This window comes from Maylandia zebra, linkage group LG7 (genome assembly GCF_041146795.1).
Source record: "Maylandia zebra isolate NMK-2024a linkage group LG7, Mzebra_GT3a, whole genome shotgun sequence".
Lineage (NCBI taxonomy): Eukaryota > Metazoa > Chordata > Actinopteri > Cichliformes > Cichlidae > Maylandia > Maylandia zebra.
Window position 1 is genome coordinate 61382930 of NC_135173.1, and position 22127 is coordinate 61405056.

General features: G+C 39.4%; 1 protein-coding gene across 1 annotated transcript; it reads right to left on the minus strand.

Moving 5' to 3' along the window:
* Positions 1-30: 30 nt before the first annotated feature.
* Positions 31-19645, minus strand: LOC101486000 (LIM/homeobox protein LMX-1.2-like). The gene is made up of 7 exons (XM_004572826.3): positions 19354-19645; positions 18273-18459; positions 8087-8319; positions 7735-7910; positions 6670-6747; positions 3931-3997; positions 31-2482 (listed from the first exon to the last, which is right to left on the minus strand). The coding sequence occupies exons 1-7, from the start codon at positions 19469-19471 to the stop codon at positions 2259-2261; spliced, it is 1083 nt and encodes a 360-aa protein (XP_004572883.2). The 5' UTR covers positions 19472-19645; the 3' UTR covers positions 31-2258.
* Between the last annotated feature and the right edge of the window lie 2482 nt (positions 19646-22127).

Below are 22127 nucleotides of genomic sequence, written 5' to 3' on the forward strand. Positions count from 1 at the left end.
AATTTAAAATGCATCCCTGATCATTTCTAGCTGACCCCATTGGAAAAAAATAAATAGCAAAGTCACACTAAACACAGAATATGAACAATGTATATAGTATGATAAATAGATTAAAACAGGATGATATTGTATTTTTTAAATAGAACCTTCTTTATTTATTGTATGTGCATACTGGTGAGAAATAAATAACTTAGTCCATTCTAACATGCAAAAATGCATGTTCTTCAAGAATAGTATATGTAGATGGAATACTATATACCTTCAACAATGGGTATCAATCAGCTGGCTCACATAATACTTCACATAACAAAAATATAATATTTGCTCAACTTCTCCTTTAGAACAACTTACAGTATTATTCGGGTATCTTTACTGAGCGGCACATAGAGAAACACAAAGCTCTGTGCTTCTGAGACACTGTTTGAAGTACTTCAATAAATCTTTAAGTTGAACTAGTTCAGAACAGACAAACTGCAAAATGTTTACAATATTAGTACAGAGCATTCAAAGGATCTTGCAAAGAAAAGCGTCTGGACTTCTTTAAGTTGCTTGAAGACGTTTCACCTCTCATCCGAGAAGCTTCTTCAGTTCTAAGGTCAAATGGTGGAGAGTCCCAGATATAACCTAGTGGGAGTAACCCCCCACAGAGGGAAAAAAGGACCCCCTGATGATCCTCTAATCGCCTGAGCCAAGGTGTGAAACTGGGTGTGGGTCCCAATCAGCCAGAGTTTCGGGTGTGTTCATTGTGAAACCTGGCCCCACCTTATCATGCGAATTCCTGAGGTCAGATGGCCCAGGATGTGAGTGGGCGTTAAGGCGTCTGGGAAGGGATCTCAAAACTGGATTATAGATGGCAGACAGTTGGTGTCGTAAACCCCCGCCTCTGTTCAAAGATGATCGCTCACAGTGGACATAGATGGCTTCTTTCACTCCTCTTTCAAACCATCTGTCCTCTCTGTCCAAAATGTGAACATTGGCATCCTTGAAAGAGTGTCCTTTATCCTTATGATGCAGATGGACTGCTGAGTCTTGTCCTGTGGAGGTGGCTCTTCTGTGTTGTGCCATGCGCTTGTGAAGTGGCTGTTTGGTCTCTCCAATGTAGAGGTCTGAGCATTCCTCGCTGCACTGTACAGCATACACCACATTGTTAAGTTTGTGTTTTGGCGTTTTGACAAAGAAGTCCAGACGCTTTTCTTTGCAAGCTCCTTTGACTACGATGACCTGGATGACTGAGAACCTTCACAGACAGTACAGAGCATTATTATTCTTGTCCAATAAATATACACTGCTTAAAAAAAATAATAAAGGAACGTGTTGAAAATACATTTTACCTCAATGGGGAAAAAAATCATGTTGGGTATCCATAGTAATATGGACTATCAAGCTACAGAGGGCTGAAGTCAAAATCACTGTGAAAATTGAAGTTAACAAATGATGGCAGGCTAGTCCATTTTGTTGAAATTCCATTGCGATAACTCAGAATGATACTCATTAGTTTGTATGCCATGACAAAATCAGGGCATGCTTTTACAGTAAGTAATGAGATGATAAATCATGTCCAGTGGGATCTCCTCCCAGCTCTGAAACAGCACATCACTGAGTTCATGGACAGTCTGAGGTGCAACCTGTCAGTGTTAGATGGATAGAAACATAATGTCCAAGAGGATGGATTTAAAAAGGTGAGTGTTGGGACCACCATATCAATTCCTTCATCCTCCAGGAACTGCCTGCATACTCTTACCACATGAGGCCGAGCATTGTCACACACCAGGAGGAACCCAGGACCCATTGTACTAACGTAAGGGCTGACAGTGGGTCTAAGGATTTCATCCTGATACCTAATAGTGGCATTGCTTAGCCAATAGAGGTGTGATAACATGAATATGCCTTCCTGGACCATCACTGACCCACCAGTAAACCAGTCATTCTTAGCCAGTCATCTCATTTCAGCCAGCTAGTAAAATTACACATACACGGCTATGAACTAACACTTTCAATACTATTACATTTTGCTATGAAACAGGACTCAACTAGTTATTATCTTAATTAACCGCCTGTCCACCAAAAAGAAAATAGCTTAAAAGGCAATCCCACTGCAACAAAACAACTTTTGAGAAACAAAGGAGTCCAGTATCTGCTTTAGGTGCGCCTTTCCTTGGATAGAGGTTAGTCTGGTGTATTTGGTCGGCCTTGGTCATATTTAGTTGCTTGCTGTTTTGTGTCTTATGGCCAAGTAGACTCTGTGCCTTTTGTCTGCACTATTGTGGGCTCACCGTCCACAGCCTGGTAGGAGGTATGGTGGGCTGAGAAGAACTGAAACTGATGATGTGTCTTAAGAAGTATGAGCTTTGCATGGAGTGAAGACAGTCAATGGTGTTCCCCACCCTTTCATGTAAAGAGGCTTCATCTGGAGTGGCCATGAAGCAATCATTTAGACTTGTCAGAGAGGTCTCACTGTCAATGTCATGGATGAAGTCAATACCTGTCAAAATTAGAGAAGAAGATATAAAGAAGTAAAAAAAAGGACCATGTAGAGAGAGTTTAATAATCTTTTATTACAAATTATACATAACCTGAGCCGCTGCTAACAAAGTTCTGTTATTATCAATGTTCTATTTAAAATATAGGTTGGAAAAAGTGCAGGGAATTGTTCAACTTATTTAGAAAGACAAACAAAAGAAACCAGAAGTAAGAGATTAACTGAACATCTTCTCAAACCTTTATCTTGTAAATGTCCATTTTATTTCTTTAAGTTACCAGTTGGTTATATTCACTTTCTACCTCCTTAGTTACTACTACTACCTCAGTTAACACCAAAAGTTTTTTGCTGTTCTTTGACTACTTGTTTAGACTTGTATTTATCTTCAGAAATTAGTATATCACTGTGTCAGCTCAGGTTGAGCAGTCTGGAGAGAAAGAGGCACAGCTGAGATGGTTTGGGTTTGTGAAAAGGATAGTGGATATATTGCGCAAAAGATGCTGAATATAGAAGTGCCAGACATATTGAAAAGACATGTAAATATTGTATATCGTATAGAGGTTAATACACAAATAAAATTGTCAGTTTAGATCTGACATTTTATCCTATATTATACAACACAATGACAGTATTGTCTGTTTGTTTGAAGTAGCTGTTTCTTTCATTTTCCTTTTCTATTTTATTGATCTATTCTCCTGCAGGACTTAAGCAGCACACCAATGTTAAAATGTTCTTGTACAACAACGTGTCTTACATAGAAACAAATAAATCATCATTATCATTGGCTGTTTGATCTTAAAGATGTCTCACCTAACATTTCATTTGCTAATCTCACCTTCAAACAACCGGCTGCTTGCTGCTGGGTTGCTTAGTTCGTTTGGTTAACAGCAGCGGCTTCGACTCTAATAAACCCTGTTGCCATGCCAATATTGACATGCTGGAAGTCCCTGAACAGACAGAAGCAGTGCTTGCCAAACCAGTGAGACACTTATCTAAACTGTCTGTTCATATCCACTGTGAGACCACAGTGGCAATAAGCCCACTAGCCATGTGGAACTATATTGCAGAGAGAATCTCAGCTCCCGCTTTATAGCTCTGCTGTTGAAAAACCCATATTTACCAGCAGAGATGAAATTCTGGTTTCACAATATGGGGCGTGCTAAAAACTACAAAACTGGGAGTGTTTGCTGAGTGACTTTACTCTTTTTATTGTTCCAATAAAAAATTTAATATTTCAAGCTGTCTCTCCAAATTATTGATAAATCACCTAGCTTTCTGGAATCGCTGTTATTAGAATTCTAAAGGACAGATTGTAATGACAGTTACATTTCTAATGTTCTTCTGCCCCACTGACGCAGAAGGACGTCAGTGGTGGCGCGTTTCATTTTGCTACATTAGAGAAAAGTAGCAAAAAAAAGGAACTGGAAATGCAAACAAAGATAAATCCTTACCTTGGCCTAGCCTTTGGCTGTTGTGTTGCTCCTGCTGTTGCTGTTGTCTGCGGGCTAACTTCTTCATCTGCAAATAAATAAATAGCAAACAGTTTGATACATGACTGACAGGCAAACAAGCAGACACACACACACAACCAAAAACACACATGCAATACTGTGCAAAGTCTTGTGCTGTTTCTTTATATTGTGGTTCTAAGGACCAGTAATTTTTCTAAGCAATGTTCTTAAGGTCTTTCAAAGATATTTTTTGGACATAGTTAGCACTTTAGGTACTTTGTTACTTGCAGCTCATAACTGCAACAAATAATTAGCTCCCACTTATCACAAGTGTTTTCAGGAAAAGGTTTGTATTGTATTGTATTGCCAAATGGATTGAGCAGTTGCCCGGGTATGAGTGTGGGGCAGCATTACAGCATACAGTAAAGAGGACTGTGTCATGTGAAGCAGGGCCACATAGGAGCTTGATAAGACCACTAAAGCAGACAGCCATAGAGACAAAACACAGAGGTGACTCTTGGACTTCCTTTCCTGGGCGGTCCTCATGTGAGCTAATTTCTGTTTTGAAGCTTTATTTTCATGTATGCACATGTTTCAATAAATCACGGCTCCTATTTATCATTTTGTAGCAAAATGTAAAGAAATCAGAGGTAGTTTAAGACTTTTACACAATATTGTACCAATGTATCGGTTAATATGTACAAATAGATTAAATACAAATAGGAATAAATAAGTGGAGACGGCAAAAAATTGAAGTGTTAAATAGATTTATGTGCAAAAGAGCTATGAGCTCATGAGATGACCTGATGTGCAAAAATTATTATTACTAGTTAAAATAGGTCAGCTGTTCAAGAGTCTGATAGCAGTGGGGAAGAAGGAGTTGTTGAGTTGGGATCTTCTAGAGTTCACACTTCTAAACCTTTGTCCCGAGGGCAGAAGTGTGAACAGTCCGTGTTGGGGGTGTGTGGGGTCTTTGAGGATGGAGGCAGCTCTCTTCTGGACTCTGCGATGGTAGATGCTCTGCAGAGAGGGCAGCGGAGTCCTGGTGATCTTCTCTGCAGCTGCTATCACTCTCTGCAGGTCCATAGCAGTAGTGCTGCCGTACCATGCAGTGATGCAGCTGGTCAGGGTGCTCTCCACAATGCAGCTGTAGAACCTGCCAAGGATCTTGGCCAACATACCAAATTTCCTCAGCCTCCTCAGGAAATACAGCCACTGCTGAGCCTTCTTGACCAGCTTTGTGGTGTTCAGTGTCCAGGTGAGGTCCTCTGTGATGTAGACGCCCAGGTATCTAAAGCTGCTCACCCTCTCCACTTCCACACACAAAGTGAGTGACAGTGACAGTATTGAAGGCGGAGCTGTAATCAACAAAAAGTACCGTGATGTATGAGCCTTTGTTGCTGTAGGCTTTATCCAGTGTATTTTTCCACCTTGTTGCACAATCAAATACTGTTCAAACCTGGGGAAATCTGGCCAGGATTTCTGTTGACTGCTTACAGCTCATCCATGGTTGAGTTAGCATTAGCATCGGGTGGTACATACACGGCCGTTACCATGATGACAGTAAACTCATAAGGTATGTAGATAGGTCTGCATTTAACAGTCAAATATTCCAAATCAGAACACTGGCTGTCTACAGTCTTTTGTCTCTTTAGACCAGCTGTCATTGATCTAGATGCATAAACCCCCAATGTTGGTGAAGCAAATACTCGGGAGCGGTGGCTTAAATGTTTTTTTCTTTAACCATGCTACTGGGCCCACCCTGCAGCCTCGCTTTTGCCTCCTTTGTTTACACTTCCTTTTGGGCTTGCTGCAGGCCTGGAGTTCTTATTATGTTCTCCGGAATCCTGTGGAAGTGGTGATAGTCTGACATAGTGTTCCTTGCACAGTGTAATCCCAAACTCAGAAGGTCCTGAGTAGATACTACTCGCCATACAGTAGTAAAAAACACATACATCCACACATATACATGTAAAAAATCTAGAAAAGCAAGCACCGAATGTGGAGAGCAGTAAGCCACTGTGTCTATGTGTGTGTCGATGTCTTGTGGAAGGAGGGAACCTAACATGCATGTCTGTGGAAACCCGGAGTACCTCGAGAGAACCCACAAGGGCACAAGGAGAAGATGCACACTAATTCATATGCTACAGAAGAAAGCTTTGAAAATTTTAAAAGCTTCTAGGTTATTGGGAACCAGATGACAGACTATTCATCATGCTAGAATTTTTAAAACACTATGTTGTTTTTTTAATTTACAAAGAAGAAATTAGTAGACATGCAAGAGCAATGAATGGCTGTTAAATTAAACGGCATGATTATGATATATTTTAGACTTGAGCAAGTATTGCATCAGACCGATGATGGACAATAGTAAAATCCCTGTAGCTAGTGAGACTATGATGAGTTTATTCTCTCAAATGCCACCAAGCCAGACAAATTAGATTAGAAACTCTCAGTACACTGAAGCTTGACTGATGAAAAACTGATTACATAACTAAGGACTTTTGGGAATAAACAGTAAGGGCCCATTGTCAGAGGATGCAATGTGGGGGGCCATCAGCGACTAAGACTTCTGTGAAACACCTAAAGGCTCATTTTAACTATCTTTGCTTAGAAGAAGCAATTTAAAAATTGTAACTGTAGTTCAACAATGTGAATGCTTAGAAGTTACAACCACAAAATTATGAAACTAGGTTATAAATGTATAAATGCTTATAGCTTTGGGGATGTGCTCCTTACCTTTGCTCTCTGGTTCTGGAACCAGACTTGGACCACACGAACACTAAGTCCAGTCTCTGCAGCCAGGGTCTCTCTTACCTGTAAATCACAGCACAACTAAATTTTATTATTATTATTATTATTATTATTATTATTATTATTATTATTATTATTGTTGTTGTTGTTGTTGTTGTTGTTGTTGTTGTCGTTGTTATTATTTTATTATTATTATTAATAAAAATAATATTAATAAAACAATTAATACTATTAGTATTCTTACTTTTTTATTATAACAAATACATTAAAAAAAACCAACATGCTTCCATTAAACAAACTCTTCTGGGCTGTAACTGTGTAATGCATTAACCAGTTTTCTGGCAGTGCAGGCATTTGCTAGTTTTTATTAGCTTTAAATTCTACTACCCTCAGTGTCACCCTTGATAGAGGACAAATGTAGACACACCAGCTCAGAAGTATAAATAAAAACACACACATATATACAACAACATAATCTATTACAATGTAGGCTCTACAGGGTTTCAACCCTCAAGCGTCGATGCAGGACTGACAAAACCCTATTTTAAAAGAAAAGAAAAGAAAATGACAAAATGTTGCTTGGAAATAAGATAATTTTCATGACAACATAAGTAAGGTTTTGTGCTTAAACATATTAATTTTCTTTGCATATATGTGTTAATAAGTTTAATGAAGTCTCAACTGTTAATTCATTCAACTCCTCATTTTAAATTTGGGTTGTTAAAGCTAGAGGAACTAATTTTTAAGTTTCAGTGTTAAAATAATTTTAAATATTTGCTTGGCTGGTTGTCTTGGGGCCTTTTCCTTCATATTTAAACTGCTACTTTTATTAAGAACATAATACTGTTTTTCTACTATGACTTCTTAGTCATAGTAGAAAAATAGACTTGAGGTGACTGCTCTTAAGCATTGATGCTATATAAACGAAATGATACTGAATTCAAATGTAATGTAAGAAATGAAATGCAATGTAATTGTAGTACTTGATATGTGGTTTTTGACTCAAATATACCAGTATACAATTATAATATACTCTATACCTCTACTCACCTTTCTGCAGGGTTTGGAAGAAACCTCAAAAGAGGCCTTAAAGGCTCTCTGCTGCGGGGTGGTCAGGATGGTGCGTGGGCGTTTGGGCCTTAGGGGTTCTTTGCTGTCACTGCTGCATTTCCTGACTGATAGGGTTTTTTCTGATTTCACATCCTCGTCCTCATCCTCATTCTTATCTGTCACCAGACACAAATAATTCCATTAATCCCTTTGTTTAATTGTTGCTGCAGATTTGACCTGAGTTCAGTTTTTTGCATTGCATGGGAATTTTCCATTTCTAGATAAAGTCATCAATTAGGTACGTTCCTTTTGATTCAGTTCTTTTCTTTAATAATCTGTTATAAAATATTACCTGAGTCTGTGATGTCTGTACTGAGTGTACTGAGCAGGGCCCTCTCTCTCTCATAGTCAGTCTTGCACAGCAGCTGACCTTTTTTCAGTACAAACTCATCTCCTTTACACAGCTGGCGCTGGCAGACACAGCAGCAGAAGCAGCTGAGATGGTAAACACTGTCCAGAGCTCGCATAACAAACTCTGTGGGCGCTATCTTTCCAAGACAGTTGCTGCACTCCACAGCAAACAACCTGAGCACAAGGGGAAGGAAGAACAGTGTTATTGATGCAGCATTTTTAGGGAAAATTGTGTTTGACATATTTTCCTTGCAATTGAATCATTCTAGCAGTTATGTTTCTCCTCCAACAGAGTGCGGAGGAGGAGCAATGAGATAACACAAACACAAAAGCTACCAAGCTAAATCTAATAAAAGTTGTTTTGCCTTCTGACCATAATTCAACACATTTTGCTGCTCAAATTGAAATTCGGGTGAAAAATTATTTGTCACACTGAAAAACCTGATAGTTTCACCGATTATTTTCATTTGAATGGGTTTACAAACTGGCGTACTCAAACAACAGTTTTCAACAGTATTTAAACACAAGAGGCTTCTCTTTAAAATGTCTTCTTTCTACAGTTTTCTCACCATCCCATTACCACTGAAGTGTAAAGTTATTTATCAATTTACAGGATCTCTGTGGCTTTTAAATCACAAAACACTAAGTTTGGTGGATAATTTTCCAGAAATTGTTACTTTAATTAAGGTACCAAAGTAACACCTAGATTTAAAAAAACTGAATCTAGTTTTGGTGTTACTTTTCTGTTACTTTTAGCCACAGCTAACTTTTGTCACAGGAAGCGTCGGTTACCTTTGATTCCACTGAATCACAACCAAGTCTAAATTTCATGGGTGTGTTCATGTCCTGCTAACAATAACTGGAGCTTGCCAATCTTAGAGGCCAGTAGTTTTGTTTTTCTTTTGGTTGTTTCTCTATGAGCCTCTGGTCTAATGGAAAACTGATTAGACCAGAGGAGACTAGTGTGCTATACAAGTTGCTGTAGGATCTGGTATCACTGCTCTGAGAGACGGTTTTTGTACAATGACAATAAAGGGCTAGTCTGTTCTAGTTACCATTGGTATCTTTGTGGTAACAGCACATGAGCTTCTGGACTGGTTCTTATACAACTTGCCTCATTCACCCGTGTCTGTGTGTGTGTGTGTGTGGGAGGGGGGGGGCATGCAAGAACTGAATCTTGGAAAAGAGTTAAAGAGTGGGAGAGGAGGAAAGAGGTAGCATTAGGCAGGTACACAAGAGTTTGGACAGCTGCACTGTTCCTTTCTAATGACACTATCCTTCTCTGTTCAATAGTTTTTTCTCCCATTCCCCATATCTCATTGATCTTCTCTTTCAACCTTTGTCTTACCATCTGTCAATTCAGAAAGTGAGAAGAACATTTGCCATCAAGGCTCTTTAAAAAAAAAAAAGATGGACAGAGTATATAAAGTATAAGACATTGCCTAGTAAAATTAACAAATAAAAATACACCACAATCTGGTTCAAATCACTGTAATTGCAATGTATGCTCATAATAGAGTTGTGTAACAGAACCACGACAGGCCCGATGACGAGTTCATGGTTTTCAGCATTTCTTTATTTAACACTTTTATTCTCCTGGTCGCTGTACAACAACAGTCGGCTGCAGCTCCGCCGCTCACAGCCCGACACATATCAACAACAACAACATAACAGACAGCACAGCTTTTTATGCCGGCAGAGGCGTGATTGCAGATGCCATGCAATTGCATCCATCTCCCCTGCAACAACACCTCAGACCACGCACTGCTGAAGTTGATACACTCCTCATTAAATGGATATAAGCACTAACCCCATGGTGTGAAGGGATAACTAAGAGGGATAGAAAGAGTTGAGTGAAGGTAAATTGCTACATGCTTACAGAACACACTATCAGACAGGAAGGGCTGCTTGCCCTTGGGTGTATGATAACAGGGTGCTCATTTTCATGCATGAAAATAAAACATCCCTGGTAACAACTGTAAGGTAGGGAGGGTTTTTTTTTCATACAGGACAAGATCCCTGACTGGAGGTTAATGACTGCTGTCATGTGGAAGGACCCCAAGGAGAACAAATCAAGTCTAAACCATGGCACCTCCCCATCAATAGCCAATCAAAATTATTTCCGGTTGTCATGTGTCTAATACAGTCCTTGCGGTGACACCGCCCCTCTTGGACTGAGATTGCCCACCCCTGGTCTAATATATGCTTTGAATTATGAACTGTGCTTCACTTCTCCACGTGCAGACTGCCTGACATTGAGAAGTCCACAGCTGTGCAAGCCAAATCTTTAACTGCCTGATAATTGCTAGATTGTCTCCTGAACTACTCTCAGCAAAAAAACGAACACAACACCTTGATTCACTGAGTTATCAATAGTGTGAGCAGTTACACAACTCACCAAGAATGTTTGCAATGCTGTTAACAGATAAATTTGCATAAGTAAAGGAAATTAAAATTCAATTGAGTTCAATTTTATTTATATAGCGCCAAATCACAACAACAGTCGCCTCAAGGTGCTTTATATTATAAGGTAGACCCTACAATAATACATACAGAGAAAAAACCCCAACAATCATATGACCCCCTATGAGCAAGCACTTTGTGACAGTGGGGAAATAAAAAATCCCCTTCAACAGGAAGAAACTTCTGGCAGAACCAGGCTCAGTTAGGGGCGGCCATCTGCTGCAACTGGTTGGGGTGAGAGACCACAGCTTCTCTGCAACTTTAAAAAAACAAAACTTTTCAAGCTTGCATAGACTGCAACAGTTTAAATCCTTGTTTATACCTAAACGTGTAATTTTCACAACCTTTTGTTTTTCAGTTGTTGTGGGCTTTCATATATGCTGTAAACAAAGTGTACTAAAGTAAAATAAAAGCCTGGAAAGAAATGTGTGGAAAATACAGTGTAAGAAGGGTTGGTTAGACTAGTCTACATCCCTAATAATTGTGAATGATGGGGAAATATTATTTATTCTTTCCTCTGAAATACCCCAAAGATACTCATTGCATTAAAAAAAAATAAATAAACAACTTTAAAAACATTATATACTGTTTCGCCTTGCCAAGTATCATCAGGAATCAGTAAGTATGTTTAGGCACTCGAAAAATAAGTCCCATGGTGTATTATACAGTGCAATGTGTCATCTTTGAAAGGCAGAGTGAAAACGTCTTTCTCTTTGCAAGCTTTTAGTTAGATTTAGAGGCAGGCAAAAGCAAAGGGTTCATTTTTTTTTATACCAAAACACTTTGAGTCTGTGTCATATATGGAATATAAAAATTATTTTTAAGATCCATATTGTGAGAATCACACATTTACTTTTGTTTAATATTATACAGAAATGACAAAAGGGTTTTTCCACTACTCCTACTCCCTTTTTTCACCGATAGCTCTACTGATAGCTGAGATCATTACCATGCTAAAAACATGTTGAAGTGAGTTTCTAGAGAATCTCTAGGCTTTACTATGAATTTTTGAGCTTTCGCTGAACAAACAGCAAATCCATTCTCTGAATACTGATTTTATTTTCCCTGCCTCCTTCATAGACATCTTTTGATTACTCTGGCTAATTAAAAGTCCATCAAGCTGCCACCCAAAGCCACCACCCACTCATCCACCCAACCTCCTCTTTTAGGTCACCCAGCTCCATGAAGAGGGAGAACAAACAAGACAATAGTGAAGGAACACACACAGTCTGTTTTTACTGCTTCATTCTTTTTCCTCTCCTCTTATCCTCTTTAATCCTGTACCTCTTTATGCTTATTAAGCTGCTGGAAGCATAGGGCACAGGTCCAATGGGTTAAAGCTCCACCAAAGAGTTGACTCTAGCACTGAAAGGCCACAAAGAACTGAAGAGGACTTTGCGTGATTGCACTAATGGTAGTTTTCTATGTTTATAATTCCCTCTATCTATCTATCTATCTATCTATCTATCTATCTATTTTTATTTCATTTTATTATTCACATTATTATCTGATTCAGTATTATGCCAGAGCTGACAGTGGGTTAGAGCCAGGTTGGTGAAAGATGGAAGGAAGAAGAATAGAAAACGAAATTGAACAGAACCCTAAACTGACTCTGGTAGATGTCCCCACCCCAGACAGGGTGTAAAAAGCAGTGGTGTAGGAAGACCCGCCTCATCCCTTCCGTACTTGACAGTGTTCAAGGTCGACTGTTTTGTGCATGTGTTGTATGTGAGTGTATGAGGTGTAAATGAGTATGACTGTGTGAAAACTAGAGTGGTAATAAAATTGAGGGGACAGATGCAACATGAGAATACGATTGCTGGCCTCTCCCTGAAAACCCTCAATGTCTAAGGTGCAGGTAAAATAGCAACGAAGAGGCGACTGGAACTATCTCATCAACCTCATCCACCAACCTCTGGATAACACAACTGCCCCCAAGCCCTAAATGTCAAGGCTCTGTGTGCGGCCAGGCAGAGATGAGGATCCAAATGCAGGACTCGGAAAATGGAATGTAACTCAAAAAACCTCAGCTTTATTGCTGGCAGGAAAACAAACATAAAGTGAGGACAGAACACTGAGACCAAGAACACACAGGCATAAACTGATGGTACGACGCGACACTGAGCATGGGAAAACACAGGGCTTATATACGCAGGGTAGTAACGGGGAAATCGGCAACAGGAGGGAGACACAGCTGGGAGAGATCAGGGCTAACGAGACAGGGGGAACAAAGCTGCACATACTAACATCAGACAAGAACAAGAACCTTCAAAGTAAAACAGGAAACAAAACACACTTTACTAAGACACAGACTAGACAGAGACAGACTTGACACTGACCAAAGGCTACTAAATGATAATCATAATCACAACAGTATCAGATCATAAATCATAATATAGAAAAACACCAAGATAACTGAAACACCAAGTACCAGAGAAACATAAAGGAAAATCCATGATGCAAAAGTACCAAAACATAATGAACTCAAAATACTGGGTCCAACGGACCCAGAACCGTGACACTAAAAAATAAAGTCATTATAGCTCATGTGTCATGTGCTCTCATTACTTTATTATTTATTATTTGTTTCATTAATATAAAAGTAACTAGAACTTAAAACAATCTCCAACCTGAAGTCACATCCCTTCCCAGGAAAACTAAAGGAAGAGGAAAAAGGGAAGTAAAATCTGAAAGGAAACTGTAACGTCTACAACCGACTCCGTGATATAACACACTATTTAGACACCATCTCCAACGGAAGTAACACGATATCGTCCTCTCAAATCCACACACGGTGTGCACACTGCTTTGAAAGGCCCAACAGCTTTGTTTGCTCTCCTCTTTTTCCCCTTTATACGCTGTGCCCACAACTATGAGGAGAAACACCTGCTGTCAGAGGGAGGACAAATCCAACAGAGAAAGGGGAGCGAGAGAAAACCACACACATACAGCACCATTGCTGTAACAGTTGTCAGAGGGATGTGGGGGGGAGGTAGACAACTGTACGTGGAAGGAGAGATTTCTTACACCCCACTGCAAGGTAAGGAAAAGCAAATCCGGAACCAACACCAGCAGCAACCGCCGTCCCCAGTCTGGCTCAACAAGTTCCAACAAGCCCATCTAAATGTCCGGTCATCTTGATGTTACACTGTCACACAAAGATTTTTCTGCTTTAACAGCGCGGCTTGTCATTAATAAAACAGCTGTAGCAGTAAGAAGACAAAGAGGTAATTTCATGACACAAATCAGTACATATTTAAAACACACTTTACCTGAAACACTGCTTTTTGTGTTGTCTGTCTGTCTTTTGTCTCTTTCTAATGTGACAGCGCTGACTGGGCTGTTAAATGGGCGCAAGCTGTATTAAAAACTAACCCATCTCTCTTGTGAGGAGTTTCTTGCTAAGTTCTGCAGTGTTTTTGACAAGGGTTCAAACCTCAATGCCTCTGCTTTTTTCCCTGAGGCCATTTGTCTATTGGTCTTTGGATTCTGGCAGAAGACATGGGATTGGAGTAAAAGGCCCCTCATGGAGCTTTCCTATGCACTTTAAATGATGAACTAAAATCATATCCTCGCTTGAATCCCCGCCCTATAAGTGTTTCCAAGTCACTGCTCTCAATGGAAAAAGACTACTCAACATAACTCACAAAACCCAGCTGGCAACTCCCACTGTGTAAGGCAACCACACAGAACAAATATGCTTCTATCTATTTGTTGCACCACTCGCTCCTCTCGTCCTCGGTCATTCATGGCTAAGAGAGAATAATCTCAACACTAAATAGAGAAAAAAAACCATTTATTTCTGGTTGGAGCACTCACTGTCATCAATTCTGTTTGAAAAATACTATCCATCATTCTCCTCTTAGCCTCCCCCATCTCCACCTGATCTAAATGGTAAATGGTAAATGGCCTGCATTTATATAGCGCTTTACTAGTCCCGAAGGACCCCAAAGCGCTTTACACATCCAGGCATTCACCCATTCACACACTGGTGATGGCAAGCTACATTGTAGCCACAGCCACCCTGGGGCGCACTGACAGAGGCGAGGCTGCCGGACACTGGCGCCACCGGTCCCTCTGACCACCACCAGTAGGCAACGGGTGAAGTGTCTTGCCCGATCTAGCTTCAGTACCCCGTGTATCTTGTTTAGATGAAGTATTTTTAAAAAAGCCCTGTCTCTCTTTCTCTTCCTCCTCACAGAATTTACTATCAACTATCAATTTGCTATCAACCTTTATCCTAGTGGACCTTTGCCCACCAGCAGTTTATATAGTTTATCCAAACTGGAAAAAGAAGACATGGAGAAATACATGACAAACTCACTGACTAACATTCTTTCTGTCTTCCAGGCACTTGTCAATGACGCCATTCGGGATATCATCAATCACCTTGTTTTTGCCTACTTGAATTACATCACACAATTCCTTACATGACATTGTGGCTGTGGCTCAGGTGGTAGAGAAGATCAGCTACTGACTGGAAGGTTGGTGGTTTGATCCTTGGCTTCCCCCAGTCTGTATGCCAAATATCCTTGGGAAAGATAGTAACCCCAAGTTAGCTCCATCGGAGCATGAATGAATGTGTGTGAATGTTGCTTAGATTGCACTTGTGTATAGAAGAAAGTGCTTGGGTGAATGAGGCATGTTGTATACAGTGCTTGGAGTACTCCAGGAGAGAAGAAAAGCGCTATCAGTCCATTTACCTTGTGTTCGTTTGTCTTATAGTCAAGCATCTCAGTCATCACTGATGCCGATTTGCAGATCACCTGCTTGGTTTCGGTGATGATCGCAGTAGAGATTGTTTATAGTGCTGTAGTCACATCTTGTAGAAGACCTTCAGATGATATGGTGACCTTCAGAGTGGACAATGGTGCTTTAAGAGGAGCAGACAGGCCCAAAGAAAATCCCATATAGAGATAATGTGACAGTAAGTCAGCCCGCTATCAGTGTGCTGTTCCTGTCTGGAAGACGCCTCAATACAACAGGCAAGACCACCAAGCTGCAGGATTCCCCCTCCAGCAACACAACAAATAGTGGGAGTAACACACACATTTAATGAAAGCTCTTAAAACATGTGGTTATCCCAATTGGGCTTTCATCAAATCAACAAAGATGAATAAAAAAGAAGGTCAGACACCAACTAGCGAGAAACAGAAAGCCAAACAGAACAACATTGCCATGTTTTGCTTAGCAGATAAACTCAGGAGAATTTTCTTAAAGCATGACATCCCTGTGCACTTCTCACCCAGTGACAGCCTCAGACAAAAATTGGTTCATCCCAAGGACAAAACTCCCAAAGACAAGCTAAACAACATAGTGTCTGCGTTGAAGTGCAGCAAGTAGTGCTCAGACCTCTATATTGCAATGAGCCACACTATAAATACATGGCACAGCATAAAAGAGCCACCTCGACAGGACATGACTCAACTGTCCATCTGCATTTAAACAATAAAATTTAATTTTTCAAGGATACCGATGTTCAAATTTTGGACAGAAAAGACAAATGGTTTGAAAGAGGAGTAAAGTAAGCCATTTATGTCCAGTGTGAATTCCCATTTTTGAACAGAGGGCTTACGACAACAACTGTCTGTCACTACAATGCGATTTTGAGATCTTTTCCCAGCCACCCTAATGTCCACTCACATCTTGCGTTAGGTGATCTCAAGGGCATATGATAGGGTGAGGCAAGGCAGTGGTTTCACCTGAAACCTCTGCTGATAATGACCCACACCCCTTTTCACACCTATTTGCATGTGATGAGGCACATGATCAATAGTGGGTCAACAATGCTCTCAAGGGACAGTCCCCACTTGGGTTTATTATAATGCTCTATTGAAACTCTTACAGTCAGTGCGATTACTGACTCTTGTATGTTCAGTAAAAAATCCTGAAAATAGTTTTGTGATACATGCCACCAGCAGGTTTCCAACAACATTCAGCTCTTTTACCCATTTTGAGTGGCTTCAACAAAAATACATTATTTTCACTATGAAAATGAACAATGGTTGTGCAACTAATTATTAATTATTTATCAAATGTGTAGCCTATATGCTGTCTTTAAAGTATTAAAAAATAAAACAAAGGAAAAAATGGTATCAATTAAAATGTGTTTCATAGCCTACATCTGTCACCTGATGCCTTATCCTCTTAATTTTGTTGAACCTTAATAGCAATGTTAGTAGAAATGCATCAAAGGCTAGTTTTGAGTGGCCCCAGGTCTGGATTCCAAAAGAAAAAGTAACAGAGGAAAATAATACAGTTTATTTAAAATTGTCTTTGTTTGGTATGCTTAACCTGTTGTGAGAAGTTGCAAACAACAACAAATACATTAATTCATTAATTGAAAAAAGAAAATTGTGGAAAGACATTTCAGAGAAACCACGCTTCATTTGGTGAGAACCGTCCATGTGCAGATAAAAGAAACAGAGCAAATTCACAACTGGTGAGCAGTTCGATCTTTATGTCATCTTAGAAAAGACACTTAGACTGCCATTTGCTTTAGACGGGTGGTGCACGAAGACATTCACAGTAAGGTGTTCAAGTAATTGATTGATTGATTGATTGATTGATTGATTGATTGATTGATTGATTGATTGATTGATTGATCATTTATTTCGAGCATGTCTGATATGAGGTTTCCAACTGATTTTATTGTCAAGTATCAATGCTAAGAAATCTCCTATATATATATATGTGTGTATGTCTAGTGCATTTGTTATTGCTTCAGTTGCTTCAGTTATTGCCAGTGAAGTTGAGCTCTTTACTCTGAATCCATGAATCCTTACTTCATAGATACCATCAAAGATGGGCTATGACATCTGCAGCAAATTGTCCCAATAAGCTACTTTCAATATGATTAATTTACACAGATGACAGAGTAGTGGCTCCATAGGTTTACTAATACCTCAGGTTTACAGATTTACCTCACAATCAGAAGATCCCCAGTTTGATCCCTGTAAGAGACACAAATCCCTTTGTGGGCAGGGTAAGTGGCATTTCTAGACAAGAGTAGAGGCACCTGATTAAACTGTGTTATCTTCCTTTAAGGCAGCTCCATACAGACGTTTTATGATGAAAGTTTCTAAATAATGAATCTTTTGATAACAAAGATTACAGACCCCTATGATAACACGCATCAATTTCTTCTTTTATTTTCTATCTTCCAAATAAGGTAATAACTAAACTTTAATTTCTAACTCCTTAAAAGAACGTTTACATCAATGCACCACAGTGGATACTTAGAACTGTATTAAAGAGATTTCTGGGATGCCAGTAGCTCCATTTAAAATAAAATTACTGGAAGCATTACAATTAATTATGGAATTGTTAAATTTTAATATTTATTATTTTATGAATCAAGAATAAACGCCTTTCAAAAACAAATAAATAAGACATCTTTTAGGAGTCAAGGTGCATATGGAAAAATGTAACCCGTAAAAAATAAACAGAAAAGCACTTCCTTCTTTTCACGCACTAACCAATGTGCTAGGACTAAACAACAACAAAAAAGCCAGATTATAAAACGTGCTCAAGGTTAAATTTGCATAAAAAGCGCCTTCAAATAAACAAAAACAACCCAATTTATACTCTTTTCTTTTACTTTGAGCCACTGGCTGACTGGGCCCACAGAGGCCAAGTCCATGGATACAGAGAAGCGTTCTTACTGTTGGTAGTCGCTCTTGCAGTACGGCTTTGTGTCTCTGAAGTAGCAGGTGTCGGTGAGCGGTTGCTGGCACGCAGCGCACTGAAGGCACTTCTGGTGCCAGGACGCGCCATTGACCCTCATCAGGAAACGGTCTGAAATGATCTGCGCGCAGCCCTCACACACGGCCTGCTGTCGAAAGTCAGCGCCTGATTGACAACAGAACAGACATGAGCGGCGTGAACGAGAAGGCTACAGCTGATGTAAAAGGGGAGAATGCTCCCAAAACTGCGACTGTGATTTGCACATAGCCCTGTAACTCGGGAATATGAATTATTTGTTAACTGTCCAAGTCATCCAAATAAAGCGCTACCCAGACGAACCTGCATGTCACAAAGCTCTTGCTGGAATATAGAGGTCATCATGTACGCACACAAAAAATATATGTCCATTTTACTGGAAAAAATCTGCAAACCTGGTAACAAAAAAATAAATTCACTTTTTTTTTGCGAATACATAAAAAATGAATTTCTTCTCTTGTTTATTTATACGTTTTCCCTAGAATGGTTCGTTTCAGTAAATCAAGAGAATCGCCTGAGTGAATAAAGAGGACAGAACCTGCTGGGGTTATATATTCGTATTAAACACTACTTATATTTTTATAACGACTAAAGAATTCTCTTAGAGGTTTATTGAGAAAACTAGTGGGAGAGTTTCAGTGTTGTACGCCATAAATGAACACAGGGATTATTCATATCTCTTTAAACCGAAACATAATTTTGAAAACAACAACATAAAACATAACTAAATAAAATAAACAACAAGACTACACAAAACTGCCCCAGAAGCATGAAATATAACAACGTAATTTGAAAGACTTTTTATGTTAGAAATTATGCGTCGTAGCAGCAAACATGTTTCATAAAATCAAGTGGGGAACATGTAGCCATAATAATATCATAAAAATATCAAACTGAAAACACAGTCTCGAACCTGGACAGACACAGAAACAAAGGCGTTGCAAAATTAGCTTACACTCTTCCAAACCTGTCAGGAGATGGGAAAGCCGACCATCCCGTTGTGCAGGCAAAAAAGAAACTCACCGATCTTACCATCCAAAGAACTGGTATCGCTCCGCAGTTGATCCTTCATTTTAAAGTCATTCAACATCTTTAAATAGGTAGTGGAGTTAGCCTTGCTGTTCGACTCGCGCTTCTCCATATAATAGCTACACTTGTTGCAATTCCCATAAGCCGTGAGATCCAGGCCTGTGGCTCGTTTTTCCCATCTACAGTCTCTGCTGCCTGAGAGTAAAATATGGGCAAAATCAAGAGCACATAAATGGTCGCAAAGATGAAACCTTCAACAAGTTTCCCCCTCTTGTAAGTCAAGAGGTCTGCACTGAAACTCTCAAGCACCCCTGAACTTGATATCTCAGCCGTGATCTCTCTATACAGCTGGGCAACGGCAGAGATATGAAGCCTACCCATGCTCTCCGGCACAGCATTTTCTTGGCACTGCTGTGGATAGATCCGCCTGCACACAATGGAAGGAAAGAACAATCCTTTCCAAACTGTGTTGTTTATATGCGACAACTGTATCAGTCGGCAGACACCCCACATATGGTGGTGGCCACAAAAAATGAATTAGTTTGCGTTAATTGTTTACAAACGAATTAAACTCAAAATACAAATAATAGACGGGGCATCGTGACACTCATTTATAATATGTGCAGTTTAACACAACCATATATCTCTCTTTCTCTCGCTCTTGCTTACAATCAAGCTTTCAAAGTAAATACGAGTAACTACATACATGCAACAATAAATATAATAATATATTTATATTATAAATATAATATAAAAATAATATAAATAAAAATACTCCTAGCTGGTGTTATCAACTTGCAATATAAAAACAGAGACAATATCAAAAATATTTTTGCAATACTAAAATTGAATGAAAATGCTAACTTGACAAAACTGAGTCTACAACCCGAGTAACATAACGACTACAATTTTTATCTGAAACTATTTCTTATCCATATTATTAAATATGCAAAATTGGCGTTTAGTGCCCTGTCACGTGACAGCTCTAAACGTCTCCATGCCTAATGGTAATCTATTCACGTGAAAGACAGGTTTGGAGCAGATTGTCAGGATGAATTCTCCTTAAATCTGTGTAGCCTGATGCCCCATAAATCCACAGCCTGCTCTCAAAAACACGCACACGTTCACTTTTGTTTGGCATATGAAATACATCTCACCAATAGTCATATAACGTCGCATATTGTCATACATACAAACTATGTGAGGCGCAGTAAAGAACGATTTGTGTCAGCTGTGTGCGATTTTGTTCGCACAGCCCTCACTGTCACATGTGGAAAGCGTCAGGATATTTGAAGAGCAGGAGGAAGCTTTCACTATCGGGGAAAAATCATTTTGACAAATGAAGGATGTGAGCAGGTCAGGCTTGATACTGAGCCTCAGCACGGCGGAGGATTAATTAAAATAAGACAATTTTAGTAAAATATTACTGAAATAAACAAGCACCGACCAAATAAAACTTTCCGAGGCAGAGGTGCCGCCAGGAATTTGGGACCCCGTGAAAAAAAATACAACATTGGGCTCCACCACTTAATATTGTAAACCATGCCATCTTAAAAATGTTGTTGTTCAGCTGTGCAGACATAGATCAACATTCTGTACAGATTAATAGATTTTTTTAAATTCATGCAAGGTTCATGAGATATGTGCAACTAATTTCTTACATTTTATATATATACACACACACACACACACACACACACACACACACACACACATCTCATCCACAGGCTCACTGGAGCTTATCCTGGCTACCGAAGGGCAAGAGGCGGGGTACGCAGGTCACCAGTCTGATGCAGGACTATCACATAGAGACAGCTATGGACAATTTAGAACAACCAAATAATCTAACCCCATTAATTAATTGTGGGATGAAGCTGAAGATGGTGAAGTCAGAATCTTCTTGCTGTGAGGCAACAGGGCTAACTGTGCCACCCTACTGCCTGCAAATAAAATATATGTTTTGGTTTTTTTTGGTTTAAAGAAAAGTTTAGATAAGTAGATAAGTATTTTTGCCACTTAAACATTTTTGTTTATAATATTTGCGTATTGGCAAATATGACTTAAATGGTAAATGGTCTGTATTTGTATAGCGCTTTACTAGTCCCTAAGGACCCCAAAGCGCTTTACATATCCAGTCATCCACCCATTCACACACACATTCACACACTGGCAAATATTACTTAAATGATCCTGGCTGTAGCTCAGGTAGTAGAGCAGGTCACCTACTAATTGGAAAGCTGGTGGTTTGATCCCTGTCTACTCCAGTTTGCATGCCGAATATCCTTAGGCAAGATACTATGATACTATAGGAGATGCTATCTGATGCATCCATCGGAGTATGAATGTGTGTGAATGCTTGATAGACACTACTAGGTAGAAAGAGCATGGAAAAAGTGCTGGGGTGAATGAGGCAAGTTATGTAAAGTGCTTTGAGTGCTCAGAGTAGAAAAGTGATAAATAAGAAGCAGTCCATTTACCATTCCTCAGGATAGCACTTTTCAAAGTATAGACAACTCTGTCCTGAGACCTAGTGGAACTCAAATAGGTTTTAATCTCACATTATTGTTCAAACGGAATTTTAAGGTCTCCTGAAAGGCAGAATATATAGCCCCCCACCATTGAGTGATCAATCCTGACACCATGTGGTTAAAAATTGCATGTGGAAAAAAAGTGTGACAAAGAGTGACAAGTTATGTGAAGTAAAGTTTAAAAAATATATTTCAAATGTTTTTATTGTACACTACATTTTTTGAACTTTGAGCCAAATT

Coding starts and splice junctions, on each gene's coding strand:
- LOC101486000 (XM_004572826.3), bottom strand. CDS start 19,471: ATGGAGAAGCGCGAGTCGAACAGCAAGGCTAACTCCACTACCTATTTA. Junction 8,320..18,272: donor TGCAAGAGCGACTACCAACA/GTAAGAACGCTT, acceptor CCTTGTGCTCAG/GTTGTTTGCTGTGGAGTGCA. Junction 7,911..8,086: donor TACAGACATCACAGACTCAG/GTAATATTTTAT, acceptor GTCTGGTGACAG/ATAAGAATGAGGATGAGGAC.